The 20368-nt window shown below is 50.0% G+C and overlaps 1 protein-coding gene across 1 annotated transcript in view; it reads left to right on the top strand.

Moving 5' to 3' along the window:
• The first annotated feature begins 3181 nt into the window (after nt 1-3181).
• JDP2 (Jun dimerization protein 2) overlaps nt 3182-20368 on the top strand; it is a 38524-nt gene continuing 21337 nt past the window's right edge. Inside the window, exons 1-2 of the mRNA XM_029073234.2 lie at nt 3182-3281; nt 16257-16480. Of these exons, the coding sequence (XP_028929067.1) occupies nt 16280-16480 (201 nt within the window). The 5' untranslated portion in view covers nt 3182-3281; nt 16257-16279. The remainder of the gene's footprint in view (nt 3282-16256; nt 16481-20368) is intronic.

Consider the following 20368-nt stretch of genomic DNA (forward strand, 5'->3'; position numbering starts at 1 on the left):
GATACAGGGTAATCAGATTGTCCCACGTGGGGCTCACATTTTTTTAATACCCATTTTTACAGATGAGGTAACTGAGGCACAGAAAAGTGAAGCGACTTGCCCAAGGTCACACAGCAGACAAGTGGCGGAGCCAGGATTAGAACCCACGACCTCTGACTCTCAAGCCTGTGCTCTTTCCACTAAGCCACACTGCTTCTCTTCTTCCCACTAGACCACACTGATTTCTGATATTACATTCCTCTCCTCTTCACGTTCTGTTCTCCCTCCTACTTAGACTATGAGCTCCATGTGGGCTTCCCACATCTCCCCTATCTGTTTATTGCTGTACTGTAATTTCCCAAGTGCTTAGTACAGTTCTCCGCACATAGTAAGTGCTCAGTAAATACGATTAACTATCCCAGCACTTAGTACAAAGCTTGTCATGGACTAAGTACTTCACAAATACTGCTGATTATTATTATTGTTGTTGCTGCTATCATTGTTATTTTTATTATTACTTATTATAAATGTCACCCTTTGCCAGACCTTTTTTTTTTAAGCCCAAATCTCTTTACCGCTGGCTCCCAGGCTCTCCTGCCAGCTTTCTCCATTTACAGGTTCTTCACCCACTACTCCCCAGTTCAAACTTTGCTCCTCCCAACCTCACTCCCTCACTGTATTCTGCTCTGGACCTTCTTGCCTCTGACCCCTCCCTGACATTTTCCCCCTGGCCTGTAACTTCCTTCCCACCCAAATCTACCAGACTTCAGGGCCTGACCATCTTCAAAGTCACATGGCCTAGTGGAGAGAAGCCTGGCTGGGAGTCAGAGGCTCAGGGTTTTAATCCCAGCTCAGCCAGTTGACCCCATGTGTGACCTTAGAGCAATCAACTTCTCTGGGCTTCAGTTTCCTCATCTGTAAAATGGGGGTTCGATACCTGCTGTCTCTCCTGCTTCTAAGGCGCAGGGGGAGATACAAGTTAATCAGGTTGGACACAGCCCCTATCCCACTTGTATCTTGTATCTTGTACTTGTAACTTGTAACTTGTATCTCCCCCTGTGCCTTAGAACAGTGTTTGACACCTATTAGTCCCTTAACACATACCGTAATTATTATTTTACCAATAATAATTGGTAAATCCACCTCGTCCAAGAAGTTTCCTCAATTAACTCTGAACACCCTGCGCCATATCCTTCTGACCGCCATCCCCAACAGTTCTGAATTTATTCCTGTCCTCAGCACTTAACTACGTTTAATGATTCATTCTGGTTTATTCTTCTATTTCATCCTGGCATTTCAATTTACTCTCTATCTGATGTCTGTTCTCCCTACTGCGCCCACACACTGTAAATCACTTTTTGTCGGGCTCTCCCAGTAGATTAAAAACTCCCAAGGAAATTGTCTTGTGATTTTGCTGTAGCAAGTGCTTCGTTCAGACACCACAGTCAGTAAGTGCTCAACACACCCCATTATTTCTACTGTTGGGGTGCTAACCAAAAAGACCATGGATTGAGCACTAAGAGGTCTGGGTCCATTCAGGTTTGGGTTGAAGTGTTGAGGGGTGAATATGGACCCCAACTTCTTGCCCACAGAGTTTACAAACTCAGTGCAAACAGGATGATTTACAGGAAGGCTTTGGTCTGTTCAGCTCCACTCCCTCCTAGATTGTCCACCTCCCTTCCCTCTCAGGATGAAGGGAAGTCTCTTTCTGACACGGGGATGGGGAAGTGGAGGAGCAAAGGAGAGGTCGATCCGAGAGAGGATGTGTATAAAAGAGTCAAAACTTTCTCCTCTTTTTATTTGTCTGTGTTCCCGAAAGGATCAGCTTTTCTGGAAGAGTGAGTGAGCGTGTATGCATGTGCCTGTGAGACGAAAGTGATGCAGAGGAGGAGAGTGGAAAAGGGGGAAGGGAGGAAGGGAGGAGAGAGAAGAAACGAAAGAGAGAAAGAGAGAGAGTCGGAGGGGAGGAAGCTCGGGAGAGTGAGCGGGGGCGTAGGGACTCTTACATAAGCGTTCTGTCTTCTTTCAGAAATGTGGGGTAGGAGCTGAAAACTCAGGGCTGAAGATAGTGTACTCTGTTGACTACCTCCCGGCTGGAGGCTAGGCTAGGAGGTAAGGAAGGCGAGAAGTGGGAAGAGGGAGAAGGAGGCCGAGGAGAGGAAGAAGAGAGAGGGAGGAGAAACAGGAGGAAGAGAAGGGAGGAAGGGTGGGAGGAAGGGGAGAGGAGGAAGAGCAGGAGAAGGAGAATCAGGAGGAAGAGAAGGAGGAAGAGTGGGAGGAAAGAGGGAGAGGAGCAGGAGAATCAGAGGAAGAGAAGGAGGAAGAGTGGGAGGAAGACGGGAGAGGAGGAGGAGATCAGGAGGAAGAGAAGGAGGAAGAGTGGGGAGGAAGAGGAGAGAGAAGGAGAATCAGGAGGAAGAGAAGGAGGAAGAGGGAGAGGAGGAAGAGCAGGAGAAGGAGAATCAGGAGGAAGAGAAGGAAGAAGACTGGGGGAAGAAGGAGGGGAGAAAGAGCGGGAGGGAGGAAGAATCAGGAGGAAGAGAAGGAGGAAGAGAGAAGGAAGATGGGCAGGAAGAAGGAGAGGAGGAAAAGCGGGAGGAGGAGAAACAGGAGGAAGAGAAGGGAGGAAGAGGGAGGGGGAAGAGAGGAGGAGAAACGGGAGGAAGAGAAGAAGAGTGGGAGGAAGAGGGGGAGGAGGAGAAACAGGAGGAAGAGGGCGAGGAAGAAGAGCGGGGGAAGAAACAGGAGGAAGAGAAGGAGGAAGAGTGGGAGGAGGAGGAGAATCGGGAGGGAAGACGGGAGCAGGAGGAGGAAGGGTGGCGAGGACGATGAGGAGGAGGGGGAGGTGAAGGTCAGTGGGCGTGTGTCTCCGGCTCCCAGTCCCCTGTCCCCCCTGTCCCTCCCTCGCTCCCTTCCCTCCCTCCCTCCCTCCCTCCTTTCCTCCCGTCCCCGTGTGACGTGGGAAGCTGGCAGGCTGGCCGGTTTCCGCATTCCCGACCCCTCCCCGCCGCCCCGGGGCCGCTATATAAACCGGGGCTGATGCAACCCGCCCCGCCGCCCCGCCACAGCCCGCGGGAGGGAACGCACCGGAGCAGCGACGGGGGGGCGGCGGCGGCGGAGGCGGGAGGCGGAGGAGGCGGAGGCGGCGGAGGAGACCGCGGACGAGGCTGCGGCTCCCGGGCCGGGCCGGGCCGGGCCTGGGGCACCGGCACGGAGGTCCGGAGCGGGGCGGCGGCTGGGCTCAGCGGGCGGACCCCCTCCTGCCCCTCCTGCCACACGCCCCCGCTCGCTCCCTCTGCACGGTGGGTACGGAGGCCGAGCGCCGAGGGCCCCGGGGCCCACGCCGGGGAAGAGAAGGATCCCCCAGCCCGGGCTCAGCGGCCAGTGCGGGCGCCGGGACCTCTGCCCCAGCTCGGGGGGAGGCGTCTTGCAGCCCTGGCAACCCCCTGCCTCCCAGCTCGGGGGGAGCCTCCTTGCAGCCCTGCACCCCTGCTCCCAGCTGGGGGAGGGGAGCTTCTTGCAGTCCTGGCACCCCCTGCTCCCAGCTCGGGGGGTGCGCCTTGCCGACCTTGACACCCCCTGCTCCCAGCTCGGGGGGAGCTCCTTGCAGCCCTGGCACCCCCTGCTCCCAGCTGGGGGGAGGGGGAGCTTCTTGCAGTCTGGCACCCCCCTGCTCCCAACTGGGGAGGGGGAGCTCTCTTGCCAAGTCCTGGCACCCCTGCTCCCAGCTCGGGGGGTGCGCCTTGCGACCTGACACCCCCTGCTCCCAGCTCGGGGGGAGCTCCTTGCAGCCCTGGCACCCCCTGCTCCCATCCGGGGGGAGCTCCTTGCAGCCCTGGCACCCCCTGCTCCCAGGTCGGGGGGAGCATCTTGCAGACCCTGGCATCCCTGCATCCAGCTCGGGGGGAGCTCCTTGCAGCCCTGGCACCCCCTGTCCTATTCTCCGGGGGAGCTGCCTGCACCCCTGGGACCCCCTGCCCCCAGCCCGGGGGGAGCTGCTTGCACCCCCGGGGACCCCCTGCCCTGTGCTCAGGGGCAGCTCCTTTGCAGCCCTGGGACCCCCTGCCCTATTCTCGGAGGGAGGGGGGCTGCTTGCAGCCCCTAGATCCCCTGCCCCCAGTCCGGGTGGAGCTGCTTGCACCCCTGAGACCCCCTTCTCCGATCCCGGGTGGAGCACCTTGCAGCCCTGGGACCCCCTGCCCTGTGCTCGGGTGGAGGTCCTGCAGCCCTGGGACCCCCTGCCCTGTGCTCGGGTGGAGGTTCTTGCAGTCCTGGGACCCCCTTCTCCGATCCCGGGTGGAGCTCCTTGCAGCCCTGGGACCCCCTGCCCTGAGCCTGGAGCCTGGAGGGAGCTCCTTGTAGCCCCGGGACCCCCTGCCCCGAGCCCGGGGGGAGCAGCCTGCAACCAGCGCCCTCGGCCGTGGGCTGGCTCCCCTCCCCACGGTGTCCCGATCGGGAGGGGCTCGGCGCCGGGGACGGGGGCGAAGGACCCGGAGTGTGTGTGTGTGTGTGTGTGTGTGTGTGTGTGTGTGAGAGAGAGAGAGAGAGACACCGACACCCCAGGGATCGGGGGGTCTGGGGGCTCGGGGCTCCCCAGGGGAGAAGATGGGCCCGGGAGCTGGGCAGTGCGAGGGATCCAAGGTCAGGGAACCGGAGAGGGAGCGAAGCCCCTCGATGGGTCAGCTCCGGCCTCCTGCTTTTTGGCCTGCATGGCGGGCTAAGGCCATCCCGGCCTCCCTCCTTCCTTCTTTTCCCTCTCTCCCTCTTTCCGACCTTCCCTCCCTCCCTCCCTCCTACTCACTCTCCTTCCTTCCCTTCCTTCCCTCCCCTCCCTCCCCTCGCCGGGACCGGTTACATAAGGGGCTGCCTGGGAAAGTGCCAACCCCTCCCTCTCCCCGCCCGGTAGGTGCCTTCCAAGGGGGCCCTGATCCCGCCCCCCCCACGAGAAGGTTCAGGAAGCCGGTGAACCCACAGGAGGGGGGACCCCGAGAGAGGGAAAGGAGGACCCCAAGTCCAGAGCCCCGACCCAGGGGACTTAAGGTCCGTGGACCTTCCCCGTGAGGTCAGTGACCTTCCCCGTAAGGTCAGAGGAAGAGGATGGAAAAGCTGGTGGCTGCGGAGAGCTGTCCCCATCTCACCCCCCACAAGTGTCCAGGTTGTTTTTCGTCACCATCCTCATCATCATCCTCACCATCATCCTCATCGCAATCATCGGTGATAGCAGCGGGAGGCTTAGTGGATAGAACGAGGGCCTGGGAGTCAGAAAGGATGCAGATTCTTATCCTGCCTCCACCACTTGTCTGCTGTGTGACCTTGGGCAAAGTCACTTAAATTCTCTGTGCCTCAGTTCCCTCACCTGTAAATGGGGATTACGACTGTGAGCCCCAGTAGGGCAGGGACAGCGTCTGATCCAATTATCTGTATCTACCCCAGCATTTAGAACAGGACCTGGCACATACTAAGTGTTTAACAAGTGCCATTGTTATCATCATCATCATCATCAATGATATTTATTCAGCACCTGCTATGTAAAGAGCACTGTACTAAGCACTGGGGAGAGTACATTACAAACAGTGTTTAGTACCAACAAACCTGTCTTATGGGTGTTCCCTGCCGACCCATGCCTGAGCTCTGGCGGCTCAGGCCAAGAGCAGGAGGTATCTGCTCTGCTTCCAGACTTGCTAATAATAACAATAATTGTGGTATTTGTGAAGCGCTTAGTATGCCCTCGGCACTGTACTGAGCTGCTGGGGTAGATAGTAAGCGGGTTAACACAGACCCTGACCCACTCGGGATTTACGGTCATCCCTTCAGAGACGACATCCTGCGTGTTTCGGGGATGGTCTTATTTGTAGGGTAGATCATTCAGTCAATCAATAGTATGACTGGGTGCTTACTGTATGCGCAACACTCACTGGATGCTAGATCCAGTGGCCCTGGGGAGACAAAGCTGTTCAAACAGGGAGGATCTCAACACTGAACCTTGCCTTTAATCCACTTCAGCCTCTGATGCCAAACAGATCTACTGCCTTCCCCACGCTCATCTGAGGTTTTATTAAAACAAGTTTCTGGCCTTCATCTTTCCAAACGAGTCTGGTTACTGTTTGCCCGGCCTTTGAAGGGATCCAGGATAGAGTCTAGCTCAGTAGCAGGTGAGAGTGGGGTTTCTATGCATGTAATCGGCAGTGAGGGGAGTTTCTGACATCTCCGTTCCATCGTTCTCTGTGGCACGCTTTACAAACAGGACACAGTCGCATTTGCGGCCAGGGAGCGGAGGAGGTTGGCGGCGGTGGGGATAGAATAGATCGTTGTGGGCAGTGGAACGTGTCTGTTATATTTATTGTGTTGTACTCTCCCTAAGTACTTAGTACAGTGCCCTGGATACAGTAAATGCTCAATAAATACGATCGAATGATGGATGATCTGTCCGTCTCAGGTGCTTTCCAACGCTTATTATCTCCCCTGATTGTGTTCTCCCACTTTGTGGAGCTCTACGTGAACAACACAGTCTTCCTAGAAGGTGGGAGGCCTCTTCTGAACCTGAAGAGTTAGGGTGGCTTTGGAAAGGCACTGATGTGTTTCTTTTTGTGGGGTTGACCCCCTGTTTCTTTCCTGCTCTGGGTCAAATAGGATGGCGTGCATGCGGTCCCTACCCAGCTTAGGGCCTTGGCTAAGGGGAATCTTTGTGGGAGGGGCCCAGCTGCTTCCCAGGAAAGCAGTAGATATGGGGTGCAGTCTTTCACCTCAAGAACTTGGGGGACTTGGGGAGCGGCTTTCATTTTCATGGCCCCGACATTCTTTCTCCTTCGCTCGGCGGCAGCTTGTGTCTGGCCAACTTTCTGGGCAACCGGGGGACTAAACAGAGCCGGGTCTTGCTGGGTTTGTTTGGTTTTGGTGAAGCGGAGAGTGTTGCAATGTGCCGCCCTCTCACATGGGTCTCTGTTCCCAGCTTGGCCCAGGAAAGGAAGGGGCCCTGGGTGAGCTGCTCTAGGTTCCTTCAGCCCAAGTTCACTTGAGCAATCGGAGACCCAGCAAAGGGAAAGTTTTTTTTCCAAGCTTTTTGCTCCAGGATGCAGTTTGCCTCTTTTCCAGGGTGGTGAAATAGGTTTGAAAATGAAATGGAAGAGAAAATACTCTGTGTGTGTGTGTGTGGTGTGTGTGGTGTGTGGGCATGTGCCTGTGTACATGTGTATGTAGGGAGAGGGCAATAGTCACGTTATTTTTCCATTTTCCCCTTAATTAAGGCCCTGTGGAGGTGTATTTGAAAACAGAGGGTCTCCTATGTCTTTGAGGAGGGTGAGAACACTGTTTTGGCTGGCTCCAGGGCCATATGCCAGCGTATGGTGTCCCAATGAAACTGGGCCTGGCTCATTCTGTTGCTTGTCTTGGCAGTCAGCTCCATGGCTTGTATTACCAGCCCTGGAACGCAACCACTGCCAAACTCTGTGTGTGTGCGTGTGTGTGTGCATGTGCATGTGTGTGCGTGTGTGTGCTTGTGTGGTTTGGCCTCTTGGAGTTTTGCAGAGACAAAACGCCTCAGCGACCCAGGCTAAGAATTCTCAGTTTGTGTTTCATGGACATTTCTGACCCAAGATATTTGTCAGAGCCCTTCACTTGGGGATTTCCTAATTTGTCCTTGCCCTGCAGCCCACTGGGATTCCAGGTATTGGAACTTGGTGGCCGGTGTTGCAGCTCTGAAAGGCATGAAAAGCCCAGGCGGTGCAGATGTTGGGGTCTTGGGCTTCTGGCACGGCCAAGGTGGAGGAGACCCTGCCCCAGTAACAGTGCCTTTCCCCGCCTGCCATCTGGGCCTAGGCCAGAGATCTCCTGGGGGAATGTAAGGATTGTGGGGGGGCCTGGGGTTTTCCCAGCACTGGGAGGGAGGGAGGGAGGGAGTGGGAGGCTTGCCGTCTTTGTCCTTCCCCTTGACAGCAGAGTGTTTTTCTCACTTCAGAAGGCAGCCTAGCTGGGTGTCCTCATGAGAGGACCAACGTCCCCTTAAACAAAGAAGAGCCAACGGGAGCTCTTTGAGAGCCCATATGTTCAATTTCTGGCAAGATGTATGGGGGTGATAGAGGCAGGGAGGGCTGGAAGAGACAGCATGGGACTGGGAGTCCGGAAACCTGGGTTTGAATCCCAGCTTTGCCATCAGTCTGCTCTGTGACCTTGAGCAAGTCACTTAGCCCTTCTATGCCTCAGTTTCCCTCATCTATACAATGAGAAGAGCCTGGCTCTCCCTTCCATTTAGATAGCGTGCCCTGGGCGGGACAGGAACAGTGTCTGATCTGATTATCCTGGTTCTAGCACATAGTATGAGTTAATGAAAACCATTAAGTATTAATTATTATTACACTGGGAAAACCTATAATCTGGGGCTTCCCCCGCTTCCCTCTTTAGTTTGCAGGGTGTACCTTCCCAGGATTAACCCTTGCAGGGTTATCCTCCCCTTAAAGCTCTCTTCCCTTTCACACCCTGGACCCTGATGAGTGTGCTTCAATCTGAAATCCTCTGTCAGGGACATTGAGAGAGAGAGTGGAATGTGAGTCAAGGATGTTGCTGGAACCACAGGCCTTGAGAATTTAATTACTTTGAACCAAAGGAGAATTTTTGGCTGGCTCTGTGTGGTGGTAGAAGGCTTTGGGGATCATGAGGCAATGGTTGAATGCTTTCAAGAAACGCAGTTGGGGTATTTTTGCCCAGGCCACGCACAGTTTCAATGGGGCATCATTTCTCTCATTCATAGCTGTTTTGTAGGACCCTGAGGGGTCTGTTTTAGTCTTCTTCTCTGCTCCACTGGTGAGTATGGTTAGTGGTGAAAGGCTGACAAGTTCTCTGTATGGGCTGTTTGTTTTGCCAGTGCTGCCTATGGGTGACCCCCTGACTGCCACTAAATCTGGAGGGTCCCAGGGGATCCCGGGATGGTGTTGGTTATTTAGGTCGTGCTTGGGGCTGGTGGAGCTTTGCCGGAGGCTGAGGGAGTCAGGGTGGCCGCAGTCTTTTATAAGACCATCAGAAACTCTCTCCTCTGTCCCCCATTTCTGACCAGGGACAAAACCTGGGAGTCAGAACGACCTGGTTCTAATCATGGCTCTGCCACTCTTCTGCTCTGTGACCTTGAGCTGGTCACTTCACTTTCCCTATGACTCAGGTTCTCTCATCTGTAAATGGAGATTAAGATGTTGAGCCCATGTGGGCAGGGACTGTGTCCAAACCCGAATTGCTGGTATCGTCATGCAGTGCTTATTATAGTGCTGGGCACATAGTTTAGTGGTGTAATCATAATATCTTATGGTATAGCTAGGTGTGCTAAGCAACTGTTCTTAAGAGCGCTGGTGTAGATAGAAAGGTTATCGAGGTTGTTCCACGTGGGGACTTCCAATCTTAATCCCATTTTACAGATGAGATAACTGAGGCACAGAGAAGTGAACTGACTTGCCAAGGGACACACAAAGCAGACAAGTGGCAGAGCCGGGTTTAGAACCCCACATCCCTGAGTCCCAAGCCTGTGCTTTGCCAATGGCCACACTGCTTCTCAAATCCCTGTAGTCCTTTCCCATCCCCACCTGGGCCTCCTTGTTCCTGGATCTTGACCCTGGCTCTTGGGCCATTCCAGGAAGATGTTGGTCTGATGGCTCAGACAGGGCATGCCCCAAATATCCTAGGCGTTCAGTAGCTATCCTGGGCACTTGCCTAGTGTTCTACCTACTCCTATAGTCAGAAAGTGCTTCCTTATATGTAACCTAAAGTTCTTCTGCTGCATTTTAAGCTGGTTTCTTTTCTCAGTGGAAATGAAGAACAGCTGGCCCCTTGTAATACTCTGCAAGTACTGAACCCTGCTAAATTCACTTCCTCAGCTTCCCTCCTTAATTCCAATTCCTTTGCAACTCTCCTGTTGGCCCATTTTCTAGCTTTTAAGTAACTTTAAAGCTCGTCTTTGGACCCTTTCCCATTTCTATTCATGGAACTTAAAATTTAGAATCCCAAACTGGACCTAGTAGATTTCTAACAGACTGATGAAAATGGGTACAGTTATGAGGGCTGGGGGAGGGGTGGGGAAATCACTGGCCATTTTTTGCGTGCCATGTTCTCTAATGCCCAAATTGCACCGACTTCTATGGGCCATATCAGTGTTTGGTCGCCTATCCTCTCGAGAACCTTTTCTGCCATATCTGTGTTCAGTTGTCCAGTTTCACATCTTGAATTCGTTCATAACTTTATACTTTTCCCTACTTAACTTCTTCCAATTTATTTTTACTATTATTAAGTACTAGCCATTGACTTTAGTGTCATTACGCAACTAATGAGCATGGGACCACGTTAATAATAATAAGCTACTACTACTAGTGATAATAATGATACTCTGTTTCCTGGCCTCCACACTTCAAGCCATGCTTACTCTGCTCTCTGGATCTTTTTTTTGAAATGGTACTCTTTAAGCGCTTACAAATGTGTCATGCCCTGTATTACACTCTGGGGTAGATAAAAGCCAATCAGGATGGGCACAATCTCTGTCCCACCTGGGGCTCCCAGTCTAAATAGGAGGAGGATATAATCCCCATTTACAAATGAGGAAACTAAGGCACAGAGAAGTTAAATGACTTGCCAAGATCACACTGCAGACAAGTGGCAGAGCTTAGGGGTTTGCACACCAGGTCCTCTGACTTTCAGACCCATGCTCTTTTTCCTAGATCACACTACTTCCCAGTTGGCCTAGTAGAAAACCTATTCAGACCAGGTATCCCCACTCCTTAAAACCTCCAGTGTTTGCCCATCAACTTCCACATCAAACAGAAATTCCTTACCATCAGATTAAAGCAATCAGCTCGCCCCCTCCTACTTACCTTGCTGATTTCCTACTACAGTCCAGCCCTCACACTTGGCTTCTCTAGTATCAGGTTGCTCATTGCCTTGCTCTTACGTATTTCGCTGCTAAAACCTTTGTTCACATCCTTCTCTGGCTGGAACTCCCATCCCTCCATAGATGATACGACCATTACTCTCCCAACCTTCAAACACCTTACTAAAATCACATCTCCAAGAGGACTTCCATGATTAAGCCCCTTTCCTTACTCCCTTCTCCTTCCTGCATCATCTACACTTTTGCATCTGTACCCTTTAGCACTTGATATTCACCCCACAGGAACTTATGTACATATCTGTTATTATTTATTTCAATTCAATGTCTCTCTCCCTCTTGACTGTAAGCTCTCTGTGGGCAGAGAACATGTCTACAAACTGTTATATTTTACTCTCCTAAGCACTTAGTACAGTGCTCTGCACACAGTAAAATGCTCAGTAAATACCACTGATTGATTGTGGCATAATAATAATCAAAATAATAATAAATATAATAATAATAATAATAATGGCATTTGTTAAGCACTTACTGTGTGTCATGCACTGTTCTATGTGCTGGGTAGATGTAAGTTAATCAGGTTGGACAAGGTTCCTGTCCCAATGGAACTCCCAGTCTAAATGGAGGGGAACAGGTATTGAATCCCCATTTTACAAATGAGAAAACTGAGGGATAGAGAAGTTAAATAACTTGCCTACAGGTCACATAGCAAGCAAGTGGCGGAGCTGGGATTAGAACCCAGGTCCTCTGGCTCCCAGGTTCATGTTTTCCCTGTAGGCCACTAATGCTTATTATATGCCAAGCCATGCCTATTATATGCCAAACACATAGTACTTAAGTGCTGGGGTAGATACAAGATAATCAAGGTTGGACCAAAATCCCTATCCACAATGGAGCTCACAGTCTAAGTAGGAGGGAGAACACAATTGAACCTGCATTTTACAGATGAGTAAACTGAGGTACAGAGCAATTAAGTGACTTTACCCAAGGTCACACAGTAGCAGAACACCAGAATTAGAACCCAGTTCTTCAGAACCTTCCAAACCTTTGCTCTTTCCAAAGATATTAAATGATACTGAATTTTAGGACTGATGTATGCGGAACAACATTGATATTCCATTCAGGATCTTTGATTATTATATTCTGTATTTCTATCAAACCTCTCTCCAAAGAGCTCTGGCCAAGGTCAAGCAACAGTATTTTATCAAGGATTAACTATGTGCAGAGTTACTCAACAAGGTAATCTAGGGATCTAACAAAGACAGAATAGGATAATAATAATAATTATGGTATTTGTTAATGCTTACTATGTGCCAGAAGCACTGTAACTAACCACTGGGATGGATACAAGCAAATCAGGTTGGACACATTCCCTTGTCCACACGGGGCTCACAGTCCCAATCCTCATCTTTACAGATGAGGTAACTGAGGCCCAGAGAAGTGAAGTGACTTGTCCAAGGTCCACCCAGCAAGCAAATGGCAAGAGCTGGGATTAGAATCCATGACTTTCTGACTCCCAGGCCCATGCTCTCTCTACTACACCATGCTCCTTCTCTGATTCTTCCCTTTGAGGACTTGTAATCAATGGAGAGACAAGACCACACCCATACACTAACACCAATGAACATAAAGGGCAGAGGCATATGACATTCCTGGTACATATGAGTACAATTATAGTTAGTTCTAGAGCATGGAGGTTATTGTCTTGATGAACCCTGCATTAAAGATAACTCGAATAGTACAAATGTTTCTTCCAACATTCTATTGCATCTATCCAGAAAGCAATGTGGTGGTAGAAGAACATCCCTAATTCCAGAACAGCAATTCTATCTGGGGGTGAAAACTCACACCATGAAAGAACCTAGTGTATTAGAATCATGATTTACAGCTGGAAAGATTGGAGCAGGCAGAGTTAAATGGGGGCTCTGGAAGGGATTCCTTGAGGAAGGAAGATTTTAGAAGCATTTGAAGAAAAGGAAGCATCCAGGAGTTCAGGAACCTTAGGATCCTGGAAAATGGAAGGTTCTGGGATATGTTGAATTTCCTCTTCCGAGGCTCTGACTTCACCCCCTTCTGTTTGAAACCATCGATGTAGGCAGTTCTGATGAATGAGTAGGAGGAAAGAGGAGATGGCCCACTATAAGCCATGCTGGCCAGGCTTTGAATGTTGCAGTACTCACTTTCACACTCTGCATTGCTTGGAGTTATAACACATTTTTCTTTACTCTGCAAGTTTTCATCTCTGTTTTCACACTGACCTTCCCATTTTAACCCTACCCTTTTTTCTCAGCATTTATCCTGAATACTCTCTGGTTTAGAGTATGCTATCAGGTTTTAGATTGTTTTGAATTTGTTGAAACTGCTTCTTGGCAAACACCCGCCTCTCCCCCCCACCTCACCATGCACATGTGAACATGCTCACACACACACATACACACACACACTTTACACAGTGGAAAAATTCAGTTGTATCATAGAATTCCAGCCTTAAATCTCCAACCTATCCTTCCCATTAAGTAGGGACAGTCCTATTCCATCCAGTTTCTGCCCCCTCACAACTCTAGAGACATGCATGGTGAGTATTCCATGGTGAATGTCAGCTGTTGTGGTTTTCTTTTAGGAATGGAATGTGTTTAATATTTTGTGGTTTGTATCTAAGCACTGAGGGGCACTGTGGGGGAGAGACCCATTGTGGCTGGTGGCGTGGGGAGGTGCATGGGTTCTATCGGGCTACTTAGGGGAAAAACGTCCAGGATGAGTGGGAAGTTCCATGGGGAATAGACTCCCAAGGAGTGTGACACCCAAGGGAGCCATCTAGAATGGAACAAATATTTCTGAGATTTCCTGAGGGGGCAGCTGGCTATCCAGGGGTTTACACAGAAGCGGATAATTCATTATGCCTCTGAATCCACTTTATAGCATCTCAATTCTCCATCTGTGTGTGAAAATAAACAGAAGCTGCTGGCAGCGTCTGTCGTTTCCCTAACATCGGGGTCTGCCTTCAGCCCATGGAAAATAGATAGCTCCCGGGGGATGACTTGTGGGTACTTCCGGAGGGTGGCCTTTCCTTCTCCTGGGTCCCCTCACTGGGGCAGTCTTAAGTGCAGTGAAAAACTATATTAAGGGACTTGCAAAAATCCCAGCAGTCCAGTCTGAGGAGATCATTTACTCTCACATCTGCTTTCCCTATTGCAGGTGGGCAGCTCCTCAAGTCTGTGGGCATTAGGGAGTTCTGCGGGAGAGAAACCTTGGCTATGGAAACACCGGTTTCCTTTGCCGTATTTGACTAGGGCCGGCGGATTGATCTTCCAGTTGTTTTTTAGATGGCATCGTGGCAAAGTGTGAAGTTTCAGGGCCTAGCTAGGTGGAATGACATTTAAGAACCCACAGTGTATTGAGGGAACTGGGATAGAAGACACCCATCTGATTCATCTCTGTTGTATTGTACTCTCCCAACACTTGGATAGTCCTCTTCAACTCAGTAAGCATTCAATAAATATGATTGATTGATGGACTAATAATTCACTGTAGGAGATGCTGGATTGAGCTGTCCATTGTTCCTCATCTCTGCGGGGCTTTGCCCTGGGAATTACCTGCTGGAGCTTCCCCGACGACTCTCTGCCGCGAGAAAACTACGGGGATGCTTAGATAATAGGAGGCCTGAATCACCATAGGTTTCTTGCTGGATTCCCAGCGGTCTAACATCCCATGAGGAGGGCTTTTAGGAGCATTTGAACACTGATGGTTTTTTCCAGGATACAGACTTCGGCATCAAGGGGACTCCAGGTGATCTTTTTGGGGCTCCCCTAAGTCAAAACCCAGCCTGGAGCTAGGGATCCTAAAGGTCCCTTTAGAGATAATATGATCAGATTCCTGATGACTTTAGGCGGGTCAGAGGTGGAGCCAGCTAGGGGAGAGGCACAAAGGGGAGAAGGGGAAGAGGAGGAAACAGGAGTGAAAACGGGGAGAGCTGAGAGAGGGTCAGCATGGGGAGAATCAACACTCAGCGCTTCCTCCACTGCCTCATTCTCTGCCACTTCCACCAGGCAGCCCCAGCAGAAACCCAGCCCAGGACAGGCGAATCCACTTTGAGACCAGGAAGGATGGGGACACAGGATTTGGGCTCACTGGTTCAAACTGGGCAAAGTCTCTACTGGGGCTAGCTCTGACAAATGATCAGTGTGCCATAATTGTGGACCTTAACTTGAAGCTTGTGAAGTAACTTAGACCATGCTTCCCTGTCACCCCCTCCCTCTCTGTCGCCCCCACTGCCAAGCAATCTCCTTTTTCATCTTTCTGCATATCCCTAAAGCAGGGGATGGGACAGATCCTGTTTTGCCTAAATGGGGATGTGTGGTCACCTTACCACAGTGGCCCTGTTAGTGAGGAAGGCTTCACCTATAGAGGAAGAAAAATACTATGGATCATTGCTGCTACTGGAAGTCAGGAGCAGACATAAATCAATGAAGAACTCAAGGGAGGGCTCTACCTTGGGTAAACAATAGACAACTGTGACAGTTGCCATTTGTCTTTTGAAATTGCCTTTTTCTACCTTGAAGGATAATGTGGAGGAGAAATGTGATGTGTAATTTAAGTCTGGGATTGCTGAATCCAATTTCATCTGTTGGGCCCTTGAATAGCTGCCTCATATGTTTGGTTTAGTGGAAAGAGCCCGGGCTTGGGAGTCAGAGGTCATGGGTTCTAATCCCAATCCTGCCACTTGTCAGTTGTGTGACTTTGGGCAAGTCACTTAAATTCTCTGGGTCTCAGTTCCTTCATCTGTAAAATGGGGACAAAGCCTGTGAGCCCTATGTGGGACACCTTGATTACCTTGTATCTACCCCAGTGCTTAGAGCAGTGCTTTGCACATAGTAAGCACTTAACAAATGTCATCATTATTATTATTATTGTTACTACCAGTGCTGAATAGTATGTGAGGTCCCCACTAGATTATAAAATTCTTGAGGCCAGGGATCATATCTTCCCACTGTATTTCTCCCCCTTAGGCTATGGGGCAGGCATTATTCTGATCTGATTATCTTGTTTCTACCCCAGTGTGTAGGATAGTGTTTGGCACATGATAAGTGCTTAACAAATACCACTACTATCATTATTTTTATATTGAACTCTCCCGATCACCTACTACAGTGTTCTGCCACACACTGAATGCTAAATGAATACCACTTTTCATTGATTGATTGAAATTGAGGATGGAACAGGTTGGAGACGGTAAATGTACTTTTCATTAGTTCATCCCTTTGTGGGGAAGGTTACACTGGAGTTCCTCTCTTGTGCATGCTCTGTCTCAGACATATACGTACATACACATGTACACACACACTCAAACAAACCCACCCTTTCTGAACTGGTTCTAGGAAGCCTTAGTTGACCACTTGCATTCCATATTTCTCTTCCCTTGCAGACGGTGGTTCCATTTCTTCTGCTATGATGCCAGGACAGATTCCAGACCCTTCTTTGACAGCAGGTGCCCTGCCAGGCCTTGGCCCGTTGACAGGACTTCCTGGCACTGCCCTGACTGCAGAGGAGCTGAAGTTCGCCGACATCCGAAACATTGGCGCCGTGATCTCACCCTTGCATTTCCTCGAGGTGAAGTTGGGCAAGAGGCCTCAGCCGGTGAAGAGTGAGGTGAGCAGAGTGGCTGCACAAGCCCAGGTCCTCTCGATGGGCGGGGTTAGGTCGAGAAGGGCCTTGAGTACACCTGGCCTTGGGCAGAGTAAGAAACACGTACTTAGTGGTTTTGCTCTCCATGTCCTGCTCCTTTCCCCAGTCCTCTGGCACCTATGCATCTCAGCTGCTATGATATGGTTGGGACATCTTCAGAGCCAGAGAACCATGGGGGTTAGGGGATCACATATTCATGGCAGAGTTGCAAGAAAGTCACATTTCACCCAAGACTGGTGGAATGGGCCAATTAAAAAAAATAAATAAATAAACCCCTAAGATCTCAATCTTTTGAATGGTTCTTATTTTTGGAGCTATTCGTTGGTAAGGATACTGCGTTGCGGGAGTGGGTGAGCTGGGCTGAGTTGCCTGTCTGTTTCACAGGGGCTGGATACAGTGCTCTGTGCACAGTAAAGCGCTCAATAAATACGATTGAGTGAATGAATGGGAGCATAGCAAAAGGTTGGGGAAGGTATGGTGGGGGAGGTGGGAGGGGCCTGACACTTTTGGAAGTGTGGGATAGCTCCCTCGTCTTGGCTGCCCACGGGTGGGTAGGATGGAGGGGATGGGGGCGAGATTACTATCATTAGGATAGGATGACGTGGAGTAGAGAAATCAAAATGATAGAATTCAAGGACTGGAAGGCCACTTGAGGGTATTTAGTCCATTTCCCTGTCTCCAAGCGGGTCTGCCTTGAAACCATCCTGAGCCGATGCATTTCTCTGGTGCAGTTTAAACCTCACATAACGCCTTCACTGAAACTGAGAACTGCTGGTCACCATCCGTCGAAAGCAAGGGACCCTCCCCATCTCGGGGAAGAGTTCCGGGGTGAGGTTAGTAGTGTTTGGTCATTCTGTTCATTACTTTTCCTCCTTGGCTGTCCTGGTGCCAGCCAAAATGGGTCAGGCAGAGCAATGGTGCTGCAAAGACCGCGGCGGCTTCCAGTGAGGCTTCCTTGGCCACTGTCTGCCAGTCCTTGGCTCTGTGGCAGCAGTGTCGTTCACTTGGCCTTAAATGGATTTTGTCCATCATATCCTCATGCGCCCTTCACAACATGCTGCACTCTTGTCCGCCTTCTCACTTGTGGCACCCGTTGCCCCAGTGGGAACATGGCAGGCAAGGAATGAGAGAGTGTGAGAGATGTGGGGGGCCAACAAGTAGGACTCTTTTCAATGCCAGAATGTAGGTTCTCAGCCCGAAGCTACATGACCGGGCCAGGGCTCACCCATTCACCTACGAGGAGAGGGTCCCTCGTCATCGTCATCTTCATCAGAGGGAAAACTCAGGGATGCTCGTAGGTAGATCACTAACCGTATAGAGCACGGGCTTGGGAGTCAAAAGGACTTGGGTTCTAATCCCAACTCCGACACGTGTCTGCTGCATGACCTTGGGCAAGTCATTTCACTTCTCTGGGCCTCAGTTTCCTCATCTGTAAAATGGGAATTACGAGTGTGAGCCCCTCGTGGGACATGAACTGTGTCCAATCTGATTAACTTGTATCTACCCCAGCCCTTAGAACAGTGCTTGGAACATAAGTGCTTAAAAAGTACCATTATTAATAGTATCATTATTATTATTATTATTAAGTATTAAGAAGGAGAGTATCTCACACTGTCCCTCCAAGTTTCCCTTGAGGGTCACTTTTAAAGAAAGAATACTGGACTGGATAAACCATTGGTCAGATCCAGTAATGCCATTGCTTTTGGTTTTAATGAGCTTTAGTTATTAGATTTAAATTAATATGCTCCAGATATTTAGTGGTTTATCGACTGTATTCTTAGCTGCACTCCCACAGCTAAAAATGCCACCACTTCTGGCAGTCAATAAAGAACTTATTTAATGTTCTATCCCAGACAGATCATATAAGTAGTTGAAACTACAGTCCAGGACAAATTCAGACTTAGATTTTTTGGACATCGTATGGCGTGAGATGGTGCTTTTCCTGATCATCTCTCCTTCCCCTCTCCCTACCTCTTCCTACTCTGGAGAAAGGTGCTAAGTAGGATCTTTCCTTTCTTTAAAAAAAAAAAGATCTTTTTTATTTGGGGTATTTTTACATTTCACAGTTCTCCCCCCCAAATCATAGCCTGTACCCGCTAATGACGTGCCGCCTCCAGTAGCACCCACCAAAATCCGCTGTTGAGTCTGCAAAAATAACAACAGCTTCTAGGGCAGATTTGCATATCTTTCCCCTCATTGCCAGGCTGCAGAGATGAATCAGTGGATCTTGCCATCCTCTGCCAATCCTCTGATGTTCTTCTGTAGCTGCCCTGATGGCCTTCTCATCAGCTAGATAGGGAGAGGTGCCAACTCTAAGCAACTGGTTTCAGAAAAGAAAACAGATTTCTGTGGCCTGCACTGGAGTCCTCAGTCAATCGATCATGTTTATTGAGCACTTTCTGTGTGCAGAACACTCTACTAAGAGCTTGGGAGAGTATAGTATAACAGAAGTTGGGAGATGTTCCCTGCCCACGTTGAACTTACAGTCTTCCCTTGTGTTCTCTATGGGAAATGGCTTTCTGGGTCCTCATACAAAGCGAGGATTAACGGAAGCCCCTCTTATGGATCCAAAAAGACCTTCCAGCCAGCAGCAGTCTGCCAACGTAGCTGGAGGAAGCTTTTCTCAGGGTACAGATGGCATCTGGCTGGACGTGGCAAGGGGAACGATGAGACTTGCAGCCTCCAACCAGAGCTCTGCGGTCTCCACGGGCCTTGTCTCCTTGTGATAGATGAGGGCAGCTGTTACAAGTTACTCAGTTGGAGACAGCTCAGATGGTCTTTGTGGAAGCAGGACCTGGGGACTTCACTGCAGCTCAGTCCATCTCCTGAGACTTGCTGATTTGGTCAGCTGCTGTCCTTTCCTCAAAGACTCTCGCTTCTTGCAGTCATTTTCCTGGAAACTGCTCAGAGAAGGGGAGAGCCGTTGGTTCAAACTCCCTGATGTTCAGAGGAACTTTACTGAAGTCTCTGCATGGGATCCAGGCTCCACAATTTGAGAGAGAGCAAGCTTCCCAATGCAGGTTGATGAGGATAGCTGGCTTTGCTCTGGGGACCGGCAGTTGGCTGTAAGCTGGGTTTCTCTCTTCTCTGCTTTGTGGCCGAGAAGGAGCCCAAGAGAAGCAGGATTGGGTTGCTTGCCTGGTTGATGGCCAGCATTCACGCTGCCAGGCATGGAGCAGAGAAGGAGGGGCAGAACAAGAGTCCATTTGTCCCCATTCAGTTCAGATCCACTTTGGAGCAAACTGCTCATCTCTGGTCCAAGATCCCCATTAAAAGGTTCCTGGGTGAAGGGCTCTGGAGCCTTCTGGGGATTATCTCCTGCTCCTCCAACTCTTCCCTCTTCCTTCCTGTTGTCTTCCTTCTCTCCCTTCCTCGGACAGGGTCTGTGTCCTGATTATCTTGTGTTTATCTCAGTCCTTTGAACAGGGCTTGGCACATGATAAGTGCTTAACAAATACTACAGTTCTACTTATTATTACTTCCAGGCTTTCTCTCCAAATCCTTCCTCAGAATACAACTACGGTCTCCCTGTCCTGGTCCATTCCCATCATAATACATGCCAGATAACATAGCAAGCCAACTATATACTGGAACTACTGGTTGTTCAGGAAAGTTGACATATGTCTTTGAACCTGGGAGGAAGTGTGAGAAATCTGTGCCTTGAGCCATTCTGAAGTGAAATTGGAAATAAGAGGCCACATGATATAGTGGAAAGAACATAGGCCTGGAAGTTAGAGGACTTGGGTTCAACTTCTGGCTCCACCACTTTTCTGCTCTGTGACCTTGGGCAAGTCACTTAATTTCTCTGTGCCTCAGTTACCTCATCTGTAAAATGGGGATTAAGATTGTGAG

This window comes from Ornithorhynchus anatinus, chromosome 1 (assembly GCF_004115215.2).
Source record: "Ornithorhynchus anatinus isolate Pmale09 chromosome 1, mOrnAna1.pri.v4, whole genome shotgun sequence".
NCBI classification, from domain to species: Eukaryota; Metazoa; Chordata; class Mammalia; order Monotremata; family Ornithorhynchidae; genus Ornithorhynchus; species Ornithorhynchus anatinus.